This window comes from Eurypyga helias, unplaced genomic scaffold (genome assembly GCF_000690775.1).
Source record: "Eurypyga helias isolate BGI_N326 unplaced genomic scaffold, ASM69077v1 scaffold13477, whole genome shotgun sequence".
Lineage (NCBI taxonomy): Eukaryota > Metazoa > Chordata > Aves > Eurypygiformes > Eurypygidae > Eurypyga > Eurypyga helias.
Window position 1 is genome coordinate 46,698 of NW_010261174.1, and position 22,753 is coordinate 69,450.

The window sequence follows — 22,753 nt, forward strand, 5'->3', positions numbered from 1 at the left end:
TCTAAATATTTTTATCTTCACTACAAACCTTCCTGTTTGAAATACACTGCTGATCCCATACGTGTGGCTGCTCATCACACAAGACAGTTATTATCACAACTGTCCAGCTTTCTAAACTAGGCAATTTAGAGTCCTGAATTTGTTACAGTAACCTAAGTAGAAATATTACTGAATGCTCACCTACATTGCATTTTTAAAATCCTGATATGTAATTTACTAGCAACTTTAGCAAGAACACATAGGTGCAAGACTTGACGCACATCAGGGAGCCTCCAACACATGTAGAGTCCTAAATTAACCTTCCCCATGAACAGACATGAGTTAGGAATAACTTAAATTGAGTACAAGTTTTAAGCAGTTCTAAAGAATAATCACAGTTTACCTATCCCAAGGAACAGATGTCTCAAACGATTCTCCTATTACATAGTAATCCAGACCCAGGTCCTAATAAATAGAGAAAAGAAATTATCAGTAACATTCAGCACCAACATATGGGATTCCAGTGTGTGCTACCCAGCTAGCTGTTGAGCAACCTGAGTTAGTCTGTATGACAAAACCAGAAAGCCTATTTAACAAAAAACCCCACTCATCTGCCCCAGTGACATTAGTTTAAAATTCTGGAAAACGGGTAGCTCTTCAAAGACATAGATGACAAACTTCTTGATATCACAGCTATAGTGAGGTAGCTTGTCAGACCATCAGTATGCCTACATTAATCAAATTTGTATCACCACAGCATCAAGCCAGTAGCTCCACTGTGCTAAGCTATATAATACCTAGTAGAAACATTTATCTGGAATATAATTCCTATCTAGGTAGAATAAAGAGAAACATTTTGCCCATTTTGCATATCCTGCGGAAATAAAGGGAAATTCAGTGATTTGTCCCTGACTATAATAAAGGGAAATTCCCCAAATAAAATCTAGCACTCAGGATGTGCATACTTTTCTGCAAAAAAAGGCCAAAGTCTCTTAAAGTAATAGTAAAATTCATAAGAACAGCTGCAGCAGTTCAGACTAAAGGTCTGTTTGTCCTGGAATTCTGATCTGAAGCATAGCCATAAGCAGATGTCCAAAGAGCAAGAGCTGATTGAGCACATAAGTATGTCAAAAGTATTCTCCCAGCCTCTGATTACATTCAAATCCATAGACCCATAAGTCTGACGTGATTTAGCAACTGCTAGTGGATTCTTGAGTCCAATTTTCTCTACCCTTTATTAGAAAATATTTTCTTAACAAGCACCTAAGTTCTTATGGTGTTTGGCAGATGAAGTTCCATGAGTAAACACTGGTCAAAAATGGAAGAGATACAACCTCTGGGAGAAGTTTGAGATATCATCCACAGTAACCTGTATTTAGACTACAGAAACCTGTATTTAGATTTCCGAGAAAGCATCTTCAAAGAGACCCCCCTATGTTTTGTTATACTAATTAACAGAAGTTTCAGCAGGCAGACAGAAGGTGACCTACCCGAAGGTAAGCAATGATAAATGTCAGCATATATCCTCTCTGTCCATTATCTTCCCCTGCTGCCAAGCCACTGCAATTAACAAGAATTTAATTAACTTTCCAGCAAAGTAGTCACCAGTTTCCAAAGAAAGAATTAAAGTACTACTTTGATTATCAAACACATGTGCAGGTCTAACCATCTCTAAGTTGTTACAGTCATTGCAAAGAGTAGGGTCTTTTCTCTAGAAAAGAGAAGTTAGTGCAGACCAGGCCTTTAACTCTATGCATTTCGCTTTTCATTCCATAATCTGAAGAGAGGTGAACAGTAACAAAGCATTTGATACAATCTTAAAATAAGTCTTCAAACATCACAAAAGAGCAGGGGAAACAGAACTAGACATAGTATATCCTTGATGTTCATTTACAGGAATGTATAAGCATGTTGGATTTCATGCCCTGTGAGCATACAAGACTACTGACTGAAGATCCCAAAAACATAAGGAATGTGAATGGAGAAAAAGACACAGCACTAAAGAAAAGGGAAGCCTTGCTGTCACTAATCTATGAGTTAGGAGCATTATCAACGTCTGTTTTTAAACTACTGGTTTCTGAGAACAAGTGCTATGTGACTAATCAGTCTTCCTAGAGGCTCCTATAAATCCAAGAGGTGTGTGAAAGAAAAAAAGTCAGACATCCTGAAGGACAGAATTAAAGCATTTAAACCATTAAATGGTCTAGCATTTTGGACCAAGTTAAACTGTTAAACATAACTAACAGCCTTAACTGAGCAGCACAGACATCACCATCTTCTATGACAAGTTTCACCCTCTCAGCAATACACCATCTTGAAATAACACAATACAAAAGGATTCACAATTGAAGATTTTTCTTGCACAAAAGATCAAAATAACTAAAATGCTCTAAGATCAAGAGCAATATTATTCTTATCACTGAATGTTAGCAAGCTCACATGAAATCCCAATTTATAAGCTACTTTAAGTAATGGATTGAAAGCACAAATTCAAAAAGCATAGCCTTGAAATGGATAAAACAAGACTAATGTATATTGGAACAGTTGAGACTACTATACTAGCAATAACTTTCCTAAAAAGAAAAAAGTATATTCTTGACAAACCATACTTTTAATGATAGTTTTCATCAATAATGTTTATTCAAAGCAGAAAGGCAGAAACTACCTGATCATTACTCAGCATGCCACACCAATTAATGTTTTCTGTTCCTTAGTAAGAATAGAAAACAGCCTGTGGGACAGAAATCCACTGCATTCCTTTAACAAAACACAAGTTCCTCTTTTAGACAAGCTTCTTGTATTCATATGGTCCCATCAATTCTGCAAAGATTTGATATTACCCTCATGATTTTGTCTACCCCTTCTGCAGATAAAAGTGAGATGCTGGTATTGTGAAACAAGCAGATTCCATACCTATAAGCAATTACAAGGCCTTGTTTCCATTTTAATAAAGTCAATTCTATATTTAGTCAAATACTTATTTTTCTGCAATACACAGATAGCTGAAGTTTTTCAGTCAAGTTACCTATTAAGAGTTAGCACAAGCCATATTTATCAAATGGAACATTCCGTAGCTAATTGATTATTGCCACTTCAAACTAGTAAATTGAGAACATATCCATACAGTAATCCCTATAAAAATATGCTAATCCTATTTTTTCTGGACAGTTAAGTCTCAGCTTCATATGAAAAAATTATTTGAAAAGCATACCCAAACTTGGTGGCAATATCATAGACTTGTTTTTCATGCTGAAGAACCTTCTCTCTGTCACCCTCAAAGAGCAACGTAGCCACACACAGTATGTTGGGATCAAATCCTTTGAACTGCAAAGAGAAAACTTTGCATTATGTCATAGCTTATGTTGCAGAATACAAGCAACAAGTTTTTACTTTTCAAATATACAACATGCACTCTGGTAATAAGTGTTACTGCAACTAATAGAAAAGATTCAGGAAAAAAATCTTTCAAAAAATTTAATCCTAAAACAATCAAGTTTTTCCGTGACAGGACAAGCATCCACAAGCCCACTGAAGTAACCGATGATATCTGTCACCTCTTTTCTCCTGTTAAAAAGCAGGATAGACATTAATGGCTGAAGAACAGGTCTTAAATGCTTTGAGCAATGGAGACATTTATATTCTATCAACTAACCCTGCATTAAAGCAGGAAGAGGACTATGGTCACTATAAACATCACTAAAAATTCCTGTACTGGGAAAAGCACTATGGAAGGAAAATAACTTCTAAACTTGTGGCAGGGAACATATCCCACTGGAAATACAGAGGAAGTTACTAAGGATTTAATAGCAATGCAGTCAAGCTGTCTATATGGCATTGTTCCAGGAATAGCAGTCAAGAGTCCTATCTTCACAACCTCCTACCTTCACAACCAGCCTAAAAAGTAAGAGCCTTACTTATTTTCTACATACCTTTTTTTATTAATCAGCTCCAGTAAACTACCACTATTAAGCAGGGTTCAGAAAGAATGGAGAGGAATATAAAGTTGCAAAAAAAGTTTAATGACTTTTTCCACAGTTAAAAAGGATAAAAAATTTATGATTTAGAATAACATATTCTTAATATGTGTATTGACCAGCAACTGTTTTCTATAAAGCCTTTCCCCTGCCAGTGGCATTTATCCCTTCCAGTCTCTACTCTGGTTGTGGTAACTTGTTACATAAGCACCAAACAAGATCATATGAATTTACATTATTAAATGTCGATTCAAATACACCCTTAATGCACAATAAAGGGACCTGGGACCGAGCCTTGATGCAAGAGCTCCAGACGGGTCACCAACCTGGAATCTCTGCCTCCGTGTTACATAGCATTTCTCTCCTTTCTCCTGCAGAGCTGGAAGAACTTGAATACAACGTCCCTTGGTGATACAACATTCCAACAAGCAGTGATGCTTGTTGCCAACTAGGATTGCTTCAAACTGACAGCAACCTTATTGCCAAAGCCTTTACTTGTTTAGGTATCCCTGCACTACAGCAGATCAGGGGGGAAGGCAAAATTATTTGGGGGCTCTCTCTAAATCTAATAGGTATTCCCTAGCAAAAGTAGTCCCAAGACACATTGCATTTTCTGCTTCAGTAGCACAAGAGAAAACAGCAGAAACAATGCTAGCCACTGTAAAGTAAGCCCACTTCTTAGGAGTAAGGCACTCAGATCAGAATGAAGCCTTTACCTCCTCCTATCTAACAGCTATCTACATCCAGAATGTGGCAGTTTACATCTCAACACCCATATTTCCAGTAACTGTCCAATTAGCTGATTTGGAGGGAAAAATCAGTAACAAAACAACTTATTTAATGCAAAAGCCTAGGTGAAATAATTTTGGCACCATGTAATCCTGGATTAAAAAGGGTATTCATTGGGATGAATTCTAGAAGGACAGAGAAACAATTTATATGGGCAATTCAAGATAAGTATCTTGAGGCTCTCTCAAAATTCTAGTTCACTGTAGTAAGTTAGATCATGCCTTGACAAAATGAGGGAAGAAAAGATAGTAAAGTGTTAGACTCACTTCACCAGTATTAACTGATGATCAGTGGCCTGCAAACTAGCCAAATTGGTGCCAGTCTTGCTCTGTCACCAGCTCGCAGTTAGATGAGGCACATTAATCGCATCTACACATATGGCCAGTGAGAACAAAAGTCACGGAATAACTCCTCAGAGAGTCTCATTTTGCATTAAGCCACCATGAGAATTTAAGTTAAAACGATACAACTCAGCTGCATTAGAGACAGCATACCAAAAAATCTTGAATTTTATGATTAGCATGCAAAGTTCCAAACCGTATCAAACCCCAACAGTTACCTTTGTGATATAGAATTTTTTCAATCCATCCAAAAACGATGTAAAAATGGAAGCAACTTGTGGTTTAAGAGCATGACCTTTGGGAAAAAGCAGAAAAAGTTGTGTTAAGGCAAACAGTGCTCTTAAAATTCCGACGTCAACGGGCAAACGGAAAAAGGTGCAAGAATCACTTGGAACACTGATTATGGTACAGATTTCTCTTGTTCAGAAGAGGATTTAGGAATCTGTTTTCATTAGTTTTTTGAAGGCATACATACAAGTGCACAAATATTTCATATGACACTTTAATTAAGGTTGTCCTAGTTTATATCTCCACAAATTTATGGCACATGGAAAATCTTGAGAGCACTTGATTAGTTTTTACATACAAAACTAAGCAAAATCAGTGATCTTTTTTAAAGTTATGCCAAAAACATTGAAACCAATAGCCAAAACCAGTGCAAGTTAGGAGTTAAGTGATTTTTTCCTTAACGGTTATGTCACTTGTGCAAAATTTTCTACATAAAGCTAGTAATTGCTTCCTTAATCACATACAGGGAACTAAAATTTCCAGGATATATAAATGGTGTCTTGGAGTCTGTTAAATTAACATCTCTGCCTCAGGACTGGGTTTAATTGAGATGAAAGTCTTTTACTGTTTGTTCCACTGTTTTCAGTCACAAGCAACTTCTGAACTCTCATTACTGTTTCGCTTTAACAATCTTGCATCTGGCCTACATGCTGTGAGCCCAATTAATAAAAAAAGTTATGCACCATTTACATGATACTTCCTTCTAAAATACAAAGTATTTCCTCCTGAATAAAGCATGAACTTCAGCAATTGATTAGTTTTCTTCACTCTTCAGTAAAGAGGGACTCTCCCTGAAGATACAAACAACCCAAGGAGTACACCTCCATGAGCACTTAAGCACACAAAAAAGCACCCAAAACCAAAAGAACATGAATTCATTACACCACAAGCTGTAAAAACTATTGGATTTAAGCTCCTGCCCATGGCAGGGGGGTTGGAACTAGATGATCTTTAAGGTCCCTTCCAAGCCAAACCATTCTAGGATTCTATTTCATAATCACTACAAGAAAAGTCACTTCACTTTTTATCTTCTGGATACAATCAAAATCACACCATCTCAGCAAAACCTTCAAGTACTGTAAAGCAGTAGCTTTTGGGTAGTGGAACTTTAGGTTCCTCTCGTGAGTGTCCTTTTGCCAAATTTCCTACAGTTCAAAGAGACATCTTTCCTTAAGAGGTGCTCAAAAATTATTACTCTGCATGTCTGATATTGTCCTATTTAGGTATCTGAACTAGTTGAAATTTCACAAAAACTTTGTGGTCAGTAATCTTCTAGTAGCTTCATTGACTTTCTATACTTAAAGCCTACAGGTTAATTCTATTTGTGTACATTTATGACTTTCACTACACCTAAGTTTCTTTTAAAATCAGACAGCTTACTTTGGACAAGTATATCATTGCCTCTCCCACCCGGACAAGCATTGCCACATCACAATATTTTCAGAATACCTGCTACTTCTAAGGAATCTGTATACCACTTGTGATGCTTGTATGAAATTTAGAGCATGGATTTTACTGTTACAGTTGATACTGTTTTCCCACAGACAAAGACAGGATTATGTTTCTGAAAGTACACATTTTGGCACTACCTGGAGTTTGAACTTCAGATTCATTGCCTTCTTTGTCTAGTTCTGAGCAAAAGAATTACCACCTGAAACAGACTTAAACTACTAAAAATCAAAACCCTTGGCAACAGAAATTCATACAAGAATATCTACACACTTACCGAACTGAAACTGGGCATTGTCGACAAGGCGAATTGATGCAGGAGCACATCTCTTGGGGGCAGTTAGGGGAATGAGAGGGAGGAACAATAAAGAGATCATGTACACAGTTTTGCTGAAATTCATGACAATCAAATTTTCATTTAAAAATATCACACAAGAAAGCACACTTGGCCACAGAGACCTATACATCATCACTGTAAAGGGGTGACTAGGCTTGTTTTCACATGAATAGCAACATCTATTAGACATGTTTAGATATAATGCATTGAGAATTTTCAGTTTAACCTCAAGCCAACAACAAATAGACCAAAGATCTTCAACCTGCAAGTACCAAGTGGTTTTCCAAACTACCATAATGCTCTGAAGATACCATACTTCATTGGAATATTGAGCTTATGTTGCTATGTAATCAAAGACACACATACATTACAAATCCACTGAAAAGTTTAATTGTCATGGGTTAACCCTGGCAGGCAGCTAAGCACAACACAGCTGCTCACTTATTCCCCCTGTGGGATGGGGGAGAAAATGAGAAGGGCAAAAGTGGGTAAACTCGTGGGTTGAGATGAAGACAGTTTAATAAGCAAAATGAGAAGAAAAAAAAACCCAAACCAAAAAAGTCCGTTACCACCAGCTGACCAATATCCAGCCAGTCCCCAAGCAATGGCAACCCCTGGAAAACTCAAATGCAACCCAACTGCATTTCCCTCCCAGCCTCTTATCCACTCCCAACCTGCACTGGTGGGAGGAAAGTGAGAAAAAAAGCCTTGACACTGTGTATATACTTGTTCAGCAACAGCTAAAACACTGGTGCCTTAATATTGTTTTGGTCACAAGTACAAAACACAGCGCACAGCTGCTGTGCAGAATGTTAACTCCATCCCAGCCAGACCCAGTACACTAATGCTCTGCCATCAGACTGCAATGAAAACCCATACTGGGTCCAGTCTAGATTCTGCACTATACAGAAATCTGAAAACCAACAATTAGGCAAGCTTCTGGTCATACCCATGCCTACAGTATGTAAACTGTGATGGCCATGTCTAGTCATACCAAAATCTATGGCCAGAAGAGTATGACAAAGCCTGAATTTTACACTAGTCTTCATCAAATCAGATGTGGAAGTACTCCTCATTTGATTTGACATGTTCATCCTTTATCATATCATTAACATATCTGGTCACACAATAGGAAGAAAGAACACAGAACCACCATGCTCACCAAGCAGGTTGACAGAAGGCAGATGGATAAGTGGTTTTAAATGAAACCGACCACCTGCAACCCGCAGGTTGGTTTTTCTTACATTAAAGTAGACCAATACAGACAAGAAACAGTTGTCAGACAGCAATCATTGTAATTAATACCAAGATTGATGTGAGGGGCAACAGAAGAGAGGAATAAGTAGTTCAGGTTCAAGCAAGCAGTGAAACATCAGCAACAGAAGCTTAGAAATGGAGCAACACTAAGTAGCAAATAGTGCCTTTTTTTCCTCTTCTAACTAAGCCCATAGCCAGCAAAAAGACACTAGTTCCTTAATTGACTTCAAGCATTGATCAGTCATATGATTAAGCATTCCTAAACAGTCCGCTTAGGTACCTTTACCAGGAAGAACAAGCACTAGCAGCAGAAGCACAACAGAACTGGCAAGTGCTGCTGACTAGTATATATATGTCATTCACATACCAGTTTGAACATCTGGCTTGGCACATTAAGTCATTAATTTAGACCAATCACTGGAAAAAATGTAAAGCTGTGTTTAGTTTGGCATTAATTAAAACATTTCGGAAATTACTTCCCCAATTCAGGGTATATTCCACCTTTCATAGAAATTATTTGATGTTTTACGCAGATCAAAGAAATGTTAGTCTCAAGTCATGGAGGAAGAGGCTAGCCAGTGTAAGATTTGCCTGGAATTTATGCCTGGAAGCATAGCCATGCAGAAAAGCATTACACAATTTGGAAAGCCACATCTGAGTTCTGCTGCCTGAAACCATCTGATCACACTATTCAAAAAGCTCTACTGAAATACTGCAGTGTAGGCACAATGCCACCTCAAAACATCCAGCTCACCTGAACATGTCACTGTGCTTCAGGAATTGTTTTCTAAACACAGGCCAAGTCCTTCCATTGCCTGATTTGTTTCTTTATCGCCTCAGAGCCATAAATTCCACTGCCTTTTACTTGTATGCTGCAACTTAATTCCCAAAAATACTGGTCCCTTTTGCATAGTCCTGAGTCAATCTGAAGATAAAGCTCTCCATTGAAGGAGGTGGAAAGCCAAATTTTCTGTGCTGAGATATGCAAAAGGGTCCCACTAAAATATCCTTCAAAAGGTACATCAAGCAAATTATGGATGTGCTCAATTCTCAGTTGCTTAACTTCCAAAAGCCTCATAGACCATATACCTTACAAGGTTCATATCTCAAATCCTTGTTATCAATTGCCAGAAAAACTAGAGCATTAGCACACCCTTAATGCTAGAATCTGTGTTTTTGAGTGAAGTCAAAATTCCAGGGTTTTTTTACCTGCTTTGCCACTTCCCTTAGGCAGGCCACCCCTCGCTCAAAGTTAGGGAAGACCACAGAGCCATACTTCTGGTACTCAGGGACTGGGCGAATCTTTATCGTGACTTCAGTAACCACTCCAAGAGTTCCTTCAGGAAAAAAGAAAAACTGAGTCAAATGTTGGAAGACATAGTTCTTGCAAGTTACCCAACTTAACTGCCTACCAGGATGCTGTCAGTTAACATAGATCAGAAATCCCACAAATGCAGTATTGCAGTAGCAAGTAATTGATTCCTGACTATTTACATGGTGAATTCTTACAGGACATCCTCTAAATCATCCTATTTGTTACTAGACTTGTAGACTAGCTCCACAGATCTGTTTCAAGCACTGTTCAGAGCTGCTTAACTTCACTCCCAATTAAGGTCTTAATGTATTATCCTTACACAAGAAATTCGTGCCTGCATAATGCCACCCATGAACACAATGGAAGCCACAAGCATTAAGGATGCTCAAATCATCAAGCCATTACAGAAGCTGAATTAAGATGCAGCTATGTGAAATTACTGTGTTTATACCTTCCGATCCCATGATGAAGTGATGGATATCAGGTCCTGTTGACATGCGAGGTACTTGACAGTTTTTTTCTACTATTCCTCTAGGAGTTACCATTTTTATATGAATCACCTGTTTAAACAACATGCAATGACTATAAATACTGGCATTAAGCACAGATTTTTGTATGACATTTATTTTCTACAATACATATTAAGCTTGATACAGTTCAGCTTTGTAGTCTACAGTCATTCTGTGGGGAGCCCCAAGAACTGTTGGGATAACCTGAGGATTGTTACCAACAATTATTTCTAACACAGCATGGTTTGCCCACACAACAGATTGTTTCCACTTCTGTGCCAAATCAAATCAGCTGTTGGCTACACACTGACAGTAACAATTAAAACTGTTTTGTTTCTCCGTGTAGACAATACAAGGATCAGGGTTTTAATCCAGAATATACATAGTAGTTCAGAGGAAAAAAGTGAGCATTTAAATTTTGCTTTAGAACTGCTCCTTGTTAAAGCTAATATAATTCATCATCAGTTGCTACAGAAATATTTCTATTAGGGTGAAAGACAGAAGTAAGCTTTGTGAATAGATTATCAATATTAAATCTGCCATTAAACCAATACATATGTAAGGCTAGACGGCTGGTCTTGTAAAATATTTTTCAATGCTATTGCTTCCAGCTTTATTCATCCACATGCAATACACAGCCCAGGTAACGTTACCCTGTTTTTTACCAACGGTGAGTGGGTTTTGGGGTGTAAATGAAGTCATTAAATGAAGCAAAACCACCAAATTTCAACTAATGGCTTTAAAACTTTCAAGCACAAGTAGCTAAGTAATTTTCATCCTGTTCCGAATTATTCAAGAATTTCACTACATGCATTTTTACAAACTGTTGATTCTGCAGTAAGCAGATTTCAGGCAGCTTATATAACACACTATTTCTAAATATACAGTTTCCTCAGAAGGCAAACACTTCCCTGAAACTATCTCACTGTGGCATTTTGAAACTCATGAACTGTTCTGAATCAATTTTCAAACCTATTTCCTCCTAACAAAAACTTCAGAAGCGGTTTTAGCTTGAAGTTATGCTTTCATGATAGAAAAGCCTTCTGCTTCACATCTCCCAGTACAAGCAAAACTGCAGCATTCAATAACACTTCAGGCAGTAAGGGACAGATAACACCTCGTAAGTGCTAGCAGTTTTAGTTCAGCCAGGCCTACTGAATAAAACAATGCTGTTCCTGCCATGCTCAGCCACTGATAGTACAAACTGAGAGAAAGCTGGTATTTTGAAGCAAAAAAGGCAGGCAAGGTCTGAATAGGGATGATTTAAATTCAATATATTTGTTATATCAGAAAAGGTAGATTTTTAAGTGAAAAAGTATGTTTTAAAAAAACAAATTCCCTGGTTAATATAAAGATAAACCATTTTAATGCTTAAAACAGATTCAAGAGTAGAACACTGCCATTCCCAACCCATTGCTTCCTTCCTCAGGGTTCCTACAGACAATGTGGTGGCATTAGATTTCACCATTGTGCATCTCCATGATCAATTAGATCAGGATTTGAGAAAACTACTAGCCTAGGGGGAGGTACAAAGGTGGAAGAGCTGGCTTGCTGTCAGTTAGATGACCCAACTCGTCAACTTCACGAACACACAACAGGTAGGAGAGACCATGGGCCTTTTGGAATCACCCTAAGAGTTTGACAAGATTCTTACACTGGGTTAACAGCACAAAACAGTGGAAGAAGGCACCAGAGTCAGGACACAGTAACAATTCCTTAAGCTAGCTAGTGAGTACCAAAATGAAATTGTCTTTTAGATCAGTGATAAGGATTATCAGTAGTAATACCTAAAGCAAGCAAACAAGCATTACAGTCAAGGTTTGATGTCAAAACTGTATCACTTACCAGAAACACAATTTACTATCCCTTTTCCCCTCTCATTGTGAGTCATTATACAGGTTAAACCTCCAAAAAGAGTAAGTAATTAGAAAAAGTATTAGAACTATTTACCAGATCTTCAATGTTTCCATAGATGTTTTTTTTCATGCCTGATGCTCGTGTTGCTACCCAACCTCCTAGCGAGCTGAACTCCATGGAATCTGGTTCATGGCCTGTACAGAAGCCACTTTCAGCAAGCTAAAGAAAGGGAAAAAACATTCTACAGAGCCTGTGCTTGCTTAGTATTCCAATTCTCAATATTTTAAGTGCTTTTTTTAAAAAAAAGCATCCTGACCACACATCCATTTATTCAGGCACAAGTTTTGTCTTTGACATGTAAATGAATGCAAATTGATTCTGCTTCTACTGTGCATATGCTGTGCTACATATCAACCTATAATACTCCTCCTCCCTATTTTAAAAATAAAACCTCTATTGTTCATAAGAAGGTGACAATTCAGATACACACGGAAAAAAATTATAACGAAGTACTGCCAGCTTTGCACAAATGCTGCCAACAAATAAGGCACTTAATCTCTTGTTCCTTCTATCCTAATGCGATATGCAGCAGGTCTGCAGAAAATGTGAGCAAATTGTCTGTACTTAATTTTCTCAAGGAGCGATGTGTTTTAATATACAGCCATCTGGTTGGGCTTCCTGTATGCAACGCTGTCAACTATTTGTGATGCAGATCACGCATTCCTGTACGTTAAGCAGTCACTTGTTTCTCATTTTTCTGTATTAGCTTGGCTTTGCCATCTGCACAGCACCTGAGGTTGGTTGGATGCCCTCAGAATCGCAACACCAAAGCTGTCAGACAGGAAGAATTAAAGACCCAAGAGTCTCACATTAAGTGGTAACTGTGTTAGTGCGTCTGAGATGATCAATTTGCACTGACCAACCGATAACAATCCATAGGTATTTAAGCATACCACATAATGCGGATCATTAACTATGCTCTGTTGGACAGAGTGATTCTACCTTAAATCACTCAAAGTCACTTCTGTGCAATGCTTACCATACCAGTCTGCATGAAAACAGACAAGAATTAAGCTAGAATTCAATCATTTAGCTGTTCCTCATGTCTTGTCTAAAAAACATGGACAAATACTAGATGACTGACAATTTTAAAATACCTGTTTTTCCAGATCTTGTCCAATAATGCCAGCTTCTACACAAGCTGTTAAGTTTTTCTCATCTATCCAGAGAATGCGATTCTGTCAAAAAGCCAATCAAAACAAAGAATCAGTGTTAAAGATTTTTGTTTATTTCCTTCCCTAATGCTACAGGATCAACATGCTTGGTCATACAGTTTATTATTAATACAACTTCAGTTATGGTAGCACTGGCCACTGAGCTGCGTCCTCTCTCCCTCAAACAGCTACACTATAGGTTACAATTTATGAAGTCGCCACTGTAAGAGCAACATACTTATTAGTCAATTTACACTGGGAATGCTTATAGCAACAATGCAGTAAAGCCAGAAAGAATTCAGTCAAAAATGTTACAAAAATTAAGCAATACAGTTTTTTTTCCCAATTAACATGACTGAAGGTGCCTGAATCTGACTACCTGGATATTAAGTATACACCAAGAAAAGTATTCTTTAACACACCCCATGGGTTAAATACACTGCATTCAGTTATATCAGTTCAGCTCTTAGAGTCTGACGCAGTAAGCTAGAAATAAGACATACTACAGGATGCCAGAGTATGCCAGAGTTTGTACTTTAGAAATTTACTTGGAAGAATTATATAATTGTATCTGATGGGACAGAGAGCATCTCCTAAGATAAAATTGTACTAGTTTTCCCATTTAGTAGAACACATCAAGAGTTACATGCTGCACTACTCAAATTGCCAATAAGGACCATTTATGTGAAGGAGAAACTTAATACATTCAGTTTTAGCTTTGTTTATAGTAAGGGCACTCCAGAAGCTTCGACTTCCACTCTTCGTTCTTAAGTACACTTCAGTGTACTTTACTATTTTGTGTATTAATATTACACAGAAGGAGAACAGCTCTAACTGCTCCTTGCCTTCATTTTTCAAATGACAGAAATGCAGATATCTTAGTAAAACGACACTTTAAAGCAATTGTGTCCTCCATAACACCTGGGCTAACTAATTACTCAGAGCCAGCTATTCCAGTTCTTTTCAGACACCTTCAGATTCATGAAACTGCTCAACTCAATGATACTTATGTAGATCAGTTTTTATGGAATATAAACCCTAAACAGAAGATGAAGATACTCATTAAGTATCTATTAAAACAAGTCAGTAAAGCATAGCCAGTCATCCTAACTGCTTTGAGACAAGTTTTAACTCTAACAGTGCTTCTTTTCACCTTAATTTCCTTATTTTCCCTCCACATTAATGATCATAAGAATTGGCTAGCAGAGTCATACAAGACACATGGAAGTGGTCTATTTTCTGACAGAGTATACTTACATGGCTAGGTGACACAAAAGCATGATAAGTGTTAACCACATTGCTTTCCCACCCCCAAACCAGACAGAAGTCAAAGCTGTGGGGTATGAATCAGAGCCAATATTACACTCTGGATCTTACTCTGTATAGACATCTGAAGAGCCTCCTTCAATATGCAACTATCACCTTTGCAGAAAGGTTCACTTTGTAGCCACACACACCAAGAGACAAGTTTAACTCAAGCACTGCTGACCAAGTAGAGAAAATGGAGACAAAACCACAAGTCTTACCTTCGAGGCTAAAGGAGATAAGCTCACCAGGTGCCCAGAGGCAGTAGAGCCTTACATCAAAGACAGAGCTGTTTCTGAAGCATCTCATTACCATGTAGTCATAAAACTAATCTTAAAAGTCTAAAGCTCCTTCATAATGGAAAGATGAAAACTAGCACAAAATTTTACAGAACCTAATTTCTAGACTGATAGAAAGCTATGAACTTTCTCAAGATGCTAGCTACACAAAAAACTATGTTTTTTTTTCTTTAAAGTTGATCATTCAAGTTGATTTATAGCTATTAGGTCACCTTACCAACTTCTGCTTTAAGTACTTTTAAGTCTGCAAAAACTAGTGAAATTTGCAATAACTTTTCCCTAGCCTTTCATTTAACCTCAGATATAAGTTCCACTATAGAAGAACAGTACCTTCCTCTGATTTTCAGTTAAAGCTGCTTTAAGAAGGTTTAACAGTGATTTTTCTTAATAAATACATACATGTCATGTGAAGTAGTATAGGGCTAATAGCAAATTATGAACTTAAACTGAAGTCTTAATGGACTTAGTGTGTAAAACAGTGTTCATGATCTTAATGTATGGGTGTTTGTGCTTTATTGAGAGGGATGATTTCAAGCAGTGAGGAAAATATTTAATAACACGTAGTTAGCTTAATTTTAACATGCACAGAACAGTGTCGGATGCCACTCTTCAGTGAGTGATGTTAGATTTAGGAGGTATGTGAAGAATGCGCAGTGGAAAATTGCACATCTTGATTTTGAATTATGCGAAGGTTTGCTTGTTCTGTGTACAACTATACTGGATGAACAATTTTTGATGAGTGAAATAACCATTTCAGACATAGCAACAAAAGCGTGGAATTAAACTCTTCAGGGTTAAATCAGATATGGTATTTTGAGTGTCTGCTTTCGTGTCCCTGTTCTTCTCCCTTCCCTTTCCCATATGACTAATTTACTCTTCCGTGATGACCTTATGGACATTCTGTGTAAATGAAAGTAGCACTAGTCAGGGTTATCAGACTTCAGGAGGAAGACATTCATTAGATATCAGGAAGAAATTCTTCACAGAGAGGGTGATGAGGCACTGGAACAGGTTGCCCGGAGATGTTGTGGATGCCCCATCCCTGGATGTCTTCAAGGCCAGGCTGGACGAGGCTTTGAGCAACCTGGTCTAGTGCAAGGTGTCCCTGCCCATGGCAGGGGGTTTGGAACTGGATGATCTTTAAGGTCCCTTCCCACCCCAACCATTCTATGATTCTATGAAGGAGTACCAATTTAGTCATGCATCGTACAGATTAATATTTCCATCTCTACTTTATTCTTGCAAAGAAGGAAATGCCCCTCTCTAGTGATCACCCCTTCAGAGTAACTGTAGGATAATTAAAAAAATAAAACTTGAGAGACATACCATTTGTGATGTATCCAGTGAGACAATTGTTCTTTTTTCTTCTTCAGGACATTCAAGGGCACTAGAGACACTTGTCCCTCCTGCAAACACAGGAGTGACATTGTGATCATGGAATTCTCAGGTATCTTTTCTTCACATACTATCCCTCTTCTCTCCCTCCTTTCTGATACTGAACCCAAAGACCACTGAAGTTCATTCACTGTTTGAGGCTAGTGACTAGCCTTCTAAGGCTGTCCCTTTCTCCCAAACTGGGTTGCACAAAGTCATCAGCATTGGAGCTGGCAATGCTGTAACAGCACTCAATAATAAACCATGAAATCCTTTGACCATCTCAGCTGCTTCTGTTAAGTCCAGGATAAAGTTTTAAAACAAGGAAAGACAAGAAATAGGAAAGCCATACAAGAAACTGAGATGGCTACGTTTTCTATATTCTTTTGAGACCACTACAGAAGCCACTTCTACTTAGAAAGTTAGCTTGAGAAGTCTACCTAACACACAAATGCAATACTTCTCTGAAAGCAAGACACTTGAGGGGTGTAAGTATAAAAAAATTGATAAAACCAAAAGCCAGACTTCTGGAGGTTTCTAATTATCTTCATAGGATGTCACAGAACAGCCTCCAAGAAGCCTTTGGCTTCTCAAAGACCACAGAACCATGGCAAAAGGCACTGGGATACTAGAGATCCACAACAAGCTACCAGAGCAACCACTGGCAAGCACAGAGACAGTGCCAACTATTGAAACACTCACCAAGAGCAGTAAAACCCATCACTTTTGTTTCCAGTGATAAGAAAAGAAAGGTGGCATTTTCCTTAAATACCAACCCCTATAGTAATAACTCCAGAAGTTGACCATAGTGCCGTATAAACAGACCAGGAAAACAATCTGAAGATCCTTCTGTACCCTGGTCGGTGAACAAGAGCCAATAGTGCTGCTTTCAGCTATACAAATTTACTAGTACCAAAGGTGACTTGCAACAGTCTTGCAGCCCTCCAGATTTATCTGGCAAGGGGGAAAGCGTTTTAGGGCAAAACCAGCTCCAGTATTTTGGTATTGTCTTCAAGTGACACACTTATCTTCCCAAATAGTAAATGCCCTTCTTACCGGGGCTGTGCTTTCACAGCATAAGCAAGTACCAAGTAAAACACAGATTTATCCCACAGAATTCAGAGTTCTTGACAAAATGCTTCTCACAGAATGAGTTCATGAAAGCCAACATCCCTTGTTCCTGAGATCTAAGTCAAAACAAGACAGCTCACCACTCTACTTCAGCAGGTTTAGAGGAAAAAGCATCCACAATTAAAAACCTGAAATCCTTTAGGAATTCTTTAGGCTGAGGAGGACACAGATTATACAGGCCTTTACCTGTGCTCTGTACCTGGAACATTTCCTGAAACCCCCTTGCCACCGGAGTCTAACTTTCAAACTGAACAATGTCTAAAAGGAAATTAGAATTACACCTAAAGATTTTGCAGAACAGTGTCTGACCACAATCCCTCCTAGACCTGTGAGCTTCAACAATACAAAAACCTTAACTTATACATGTTTGTGGGAACACAGTAATGCGTCCAAAAACATGATACCTCTAACAGGTATTTGAATCTCCTGACTTATTTCCCAGAAGATTTCCATGGCACAGAGGTAGATTTCAGCCTCATATAATCACTCCTCTTGCACATTCAATATTCAAGGTGTTGACATATTTTTAATGGCTTACTCTAAATTGAATATAACAGCTTCCAAGGCTGCAAGATCAAAAAAACCTAAGACCACAATTAAAATGCTACTAAAAAAATAAAACTCTAACTATTGGTATATTGGTACAATATATTACTACAATCATGTATTTAAACTGAGTTCAAGCAGAATGCATTCTCACCAGTAATGTTACAGATCTGAGATTTCATAACACTTACCGCCAAATGGTATTATGCAGAGATTGTGTTTGCAGGCTAATTCCACAATTTTAACTACGTCTTCATGGCAAACTAAAAAAGTCCAAACAGTTAAACAGGATTTGTGCTCAGTACTGTTATTTGTGCATAATATTTATTATTGCAGTCTGAATAAGCAGCAGATCCTTTTCTGACATCAACAAGGAAGATATTTCAGAGTTAGGCACTGAAGAGCTGGGTTCAGAAGTACCCTCGTTCCAGAGTAAAATTTATGCTTGAAACAATTTTACATTTAAAGAACTAACTACAGCCTTTGTCTCCTGCTTTACTCATGGATTGAGACCTCCTGCAAATTCTTAGGGCACAATGGGCTACCAAACAGTTAACAATTAATCTAGGTATGGAGAACAAATCAGGTTTAAAGCTTTTATTAAAATAGGCTGTCCATTTTAAGTGAGAAATAAGTCTCCGGTGAGCACTGAACACCACCTTTTTAATTCCTGCCTGACATTCAGTTTCAAAAGCAGAATTGCTGTGACATTTACTTTCTCAGAATGCATTCTGTACCTGGTCAAAGAGGGAAGCAGAAATGCTTGTGCACAGGCAAGGGAAAGGATGAAAAAAGATACCAAATACAGTGCACACCTGAGTTAGTGCAAACAGCAGAGAATGAGCAGGACTGAATAAAGAGGCTTACGAACTCTGACTACTTTGCTCTTGCCATACAGAGCAGCTTTAAACAGAGGTAGTCAATCATTTTATTCCAGCTGCTTTTCGAGCTGCACAAAATAAAGCTGTGGCAAGTGCTATTCACAGTCATCAGTGCTGTTATGTCAGTACCTGTCCTCAAGTAACAAGATGCACCTTATAGTGCCTCTTTTTATGCTTCCCATATGCATTTTTTTCCTAACTCAGGAAAGCAAAACGGAGCTAAGACTAAGACCTTATAAGAAATTTTGATGTTTCCAATGCAGTGCAGCTATGAAAGTATCAAAAAGTTATAAGAGGTAAGGAAAGAGTTAGATTCATGCAGCTGAACAGAAATTAATGGGTACTTAGATCAGATGACTTTGATTAGCTACTGAAGAATGGCACATGGAAAGTAGTTCCTAGCAACCAGAGAAACATGACTCAAGTAGAAAATTCACACAAAGTTGTATCAGTAAGTATTCATTTCTGATACATATTATTACTCTATTTTAAGTGGGCCTAGCCTGTACACAGATTGCACGGCTCTTTCTTCAGGTCAATGATCCTTTGTAAAGGGTTCTGACAGCAGTTACAGGTGTAATACTTTTTTTATTACAGTACAGCATGCCATGAAGCAAAGTTTTAATACAAACATTTCACTACCTTTCTATCATCATGTACTCCTTTAAAAAAACCAAGATTTAGACTGTCCGTTAGACAACTATTCTTGGTGAACACACAAATTCAAATTACACTGTAGTTAAGTCATGAATTTAGCTGTCAACAGAAGCTTCAGCTGTATTTAACTTTACTTCCCTATTAAGCGATGGGATTTCACAGGCACAACCTGCAATCCAGATGTTAATCATGACTACCATTCATGAGAAAAATTCCTTCAGTTTCTGTAAAGACGAGTGAAGTCAGCAAACCAAGAGACAGCTTCCCCATGACAAGAAAGCAGCGGAGTTCAATAAACAATGGCCTCCCAGATCAGAAGGGAGAATAAGACAATTAAAGCTTACCAGGCCATACAACTATATCAGGAATTCGCTTAAACATTCCTTCCCTGAGTACAAATATCTCATGTAGGCAGTGACCTGAAACACAAACAATAAGTTAACAAGTTCAAATAAGGAAGCATAAAAAGCAGAACAGTTACATAAATGAATTATTCTCTTACCATGAGCTCTGAATACCCTATCTTCTGCGTCCTGTGAATAGGAGATTTTAGTGGCTCTAAGATCCTGAAGAAATTCTTCATTAACAACGGATGGAGGTACATCATTAACATTTAAGGATGCCTACAATACAAAAAAAAAAAGTTCATTAAAAATAGGCTTACTCCTACAGCATTTCTGTACAACAGAAGAAATTAAGTCAGGTTAACACTAACTGATACCCAAAACACAACTATAAGATCAGAAGTACGGAAGCTCTCTTCCTCATCTTCAACCACTGATCCCACTTGTCCTACCTGGTACTCAGCTGACTAGATGCACAGGAAGTTTTATTTTAGTAGCACATTCTTACCTTTTTGCCTCCTCATAAATTTGGAGATTTGCACTAGTTTACGAGTACATACTGAACAAAATACCTTTTTAAAGACTTCCCAAGATCCAAGAAAACCAGCTGCCTGAACAGAACTAGCAACTCTCCTGTTGATAAAGGGGTAGAGACTGAAGATCAGAATTCCTTTTTGGCTATAAAGTCCTCCCCCAATACAGTGGAACACATACTAAAGCCACTACCCACTCTGTGAATTCTTCTACTTGCAGTTCTGTTTCTACCAACTCACTTCTCCACCTCCCATCACATACTGGAAGTTAAATCCATCAGATTAGGCTTTGGTCTGAGAAGTCCAAAGCATGGCAAAAACTAAGGTTGACTGCTCTAACATAACTGGCATGTTTTAAGTATACCTCACACGTAAGAAAGACTTTATAAAATTCATGTTCAGGCAAAAACATGCAGGGGTTTCCAAGAAAACCTCGAGCTAGAAGTCCTGATCAACACCTTGGAAAAAAGTTTTCTTTCCAAGAAGCTACATTGGACATTTTGGCTTACTTTGGCCTTGAATCAAGGTTCTGCAAGTCCAGAGGGAGAACACCCTGCTTAAGGTTTTCTAACAGCCCATTCTTCCAGGTCTTTAGGAGTGATGTCTTATATAGTATTCTTATGGCTTCTCAAAGTGCACACCTAGCCACTTAATTCTCTTGTCTAAAGTCTACTATTACCAGGCACATAAAAGTGTAGTTCATATGCTGAGTTTTTAAACCTACTTAGAGAACAAGGATTCTTTACAGTATCCAGTTACAGAAAAATGCCTTGGAGACAAATGTATTGCTTTTAAGTGCTGTTCCAAAAAAACACCATGCTTTTTTCCTCCTTAAAAATGGAGGCAAACTCATTTATACCTTTCTATGGGTAACCTCCCTAAAGCAATGTTTTCTATTACAAATAGCCTCTAATTAAGAAGTTCTTCAATTAGATATAAAGCTTGTCTCATGACTAAAAACTAACTTCAACTCCTATTTTGAAAGAAACTGCATTGTTCCTAGTTAACAAAGTCCCTCAAGTTTGAGAACAGGAGAACTGAAAATTTTACTACATCTTTTTAAATATACTCTTAAAAATCAGGAGTTGTACAAAAATTTATTAAAATATAGTGCAGTGCTTTCAAACTTCTATACGAAAACCTTGCTGGCAACCTAATCAACACCACATTCAACTCAAATAAAAGAACATACTTGCAATTTCGTTATAAAGCTATCAGGGAAGACTATGGGCTGCCTAATGATGCCAGGAAGAGCTTGCTTACAGCCCTACCACAAGGAGTATTTTGTACCAAGTGTTCCACAGTCAAAGAACTTTACACATCTCCCGGCCTCCAGCCTACTCGGTACATAAGCCGGGAGGTGAGCGAGCGGCTGTGTGGTACTTCATTGCTAGCCAAGGTTGAACCATGACAACATTTCGTTGACAAGACTAACCTATGCTTCTTGGCAAGTACTAAGAGAAAACAGCAGAAATTAACTCACTTTCCTTCCACTTTCTGAAGTTTCAGCCTTCTACAAAAAAAAGTGTACTCGTCTTTCTAGGTTTTCTTTCCTGGAACAGAGTTTTGTCTATCTTTGCTCTACATAAACTCCAGAACAGCTAATACTTATTGCCAATATGTGTCCTAAGATAAAAGCTTAGAGGATAGCTCTGGTTTCCAAGCTAAAAGCAAGGAAAACAGATTAGCAGTCTCTCATCTGACACCATGGCAGCAGTCTATTTTGAATGGGTTGAGTCTTAGTCATGAAAACTGAAGGGAATCTTAATGGTTTGGGTTGGAAGGGATCTTAAAGTTCTAGTTCCAAGCCCCCTGCCATGGGCAGGGACAACCTCCACTAGACCAGGTTGTTCAAAGATTTAAACTTCAACAGAAAAGTTTTCAGATAGTTAAAAGACCCATGGTGACAGAACTTGTCACGTCTTTGATCACTGCTCTTAACTCTCATTATTCTGCTATTAAAGCACATTCACCTAGTGCTAAACCAACAAGCACAGTTCTGACAGAAACTTGGGAAACACAAGAAACAAATAGGTACCAAAAAGAGATCTTTGAACCACTTTCTTTTTTTAAATCCCTGTTAGCTGTGCTTACATTTTCTATTTTAAACTTTGGTTTCTCCATGGATTTCCACAGACAGAACTATTTCATATCATTTCAAGTTGAACACCAAGGGCTTGAGGACTCTGTAAGAGGGACACAAACTACTTAAGAGCTATAACAATTCCTTGCAGATGGTTTTAAGTATCCTGATTTTTATCTGTTCCACAAGCATTTTAATAATTTTTCATCTTGAAGATTGAAAAGTTGAATATTTATCTGTAAAGATCTTACACACAATGCCAAACAAATAAATACATTTATTCTTATGGGA

General features: G+C 37.9%; 1 protein-coding gene across 1 annotated transcript in view; it reads right to left on the reverse strand.

The window, feature by feature from the left end:
• AGPS (alkylglycerone phosphate synthase) overlaps positions 1–22,753 on the reverse strand; it is a 39,999-nt gene that overhangs the window by 11,507 nt on the left and 5,739 nt on the right. Inside the window, exons 3-15 of the mRNA XM_010155274.1 lie at positions 20,005–20,125; positions 19,847–19,921; positions 18,156–18,227; positions 16,240–16,319; positions 13,253–13,333; positions 12,189–12,314; positions 10,181–10,289; positions 9,624–9,751; positions 7,098–7,149; positions 5,302–5,378; positions 3,191–3,303; positions 1,470–1,539; positions 383–444 (exon numbers count right to left, since the gene is read on the reverse strand). Coding sequence (XP_010153576.1) covers positions 383–444; positions 1,470–1,539; positions 3,191–3,303; positions 5,302–5,378; positions 7,098–7,149; positions 9,624–9,751; positions 10,181–10,289; positions 12,189–12,314; positions 13,253–13,333; positions 16,240–16,319; positions 18,156–18,227; positions 19,847–19,921; positions 20,005–20,125 — 1,166 coding nt within the window. The remainder of the gene's footprint in view (positions 1–382; positions 445–1,469; positions 1,540–3,190; positions 3,304–5,301; positions 5,379–7,097; positions 7,150–9,623; positions 9,752–10,180; positions 10,290–12,188; positions 12,315–13,252; positions 13,334–16,239; positions 16,320–18,155; positions 18,228–19,846; positions 19,922–20,004; positions 20,126–22,753) is intronic.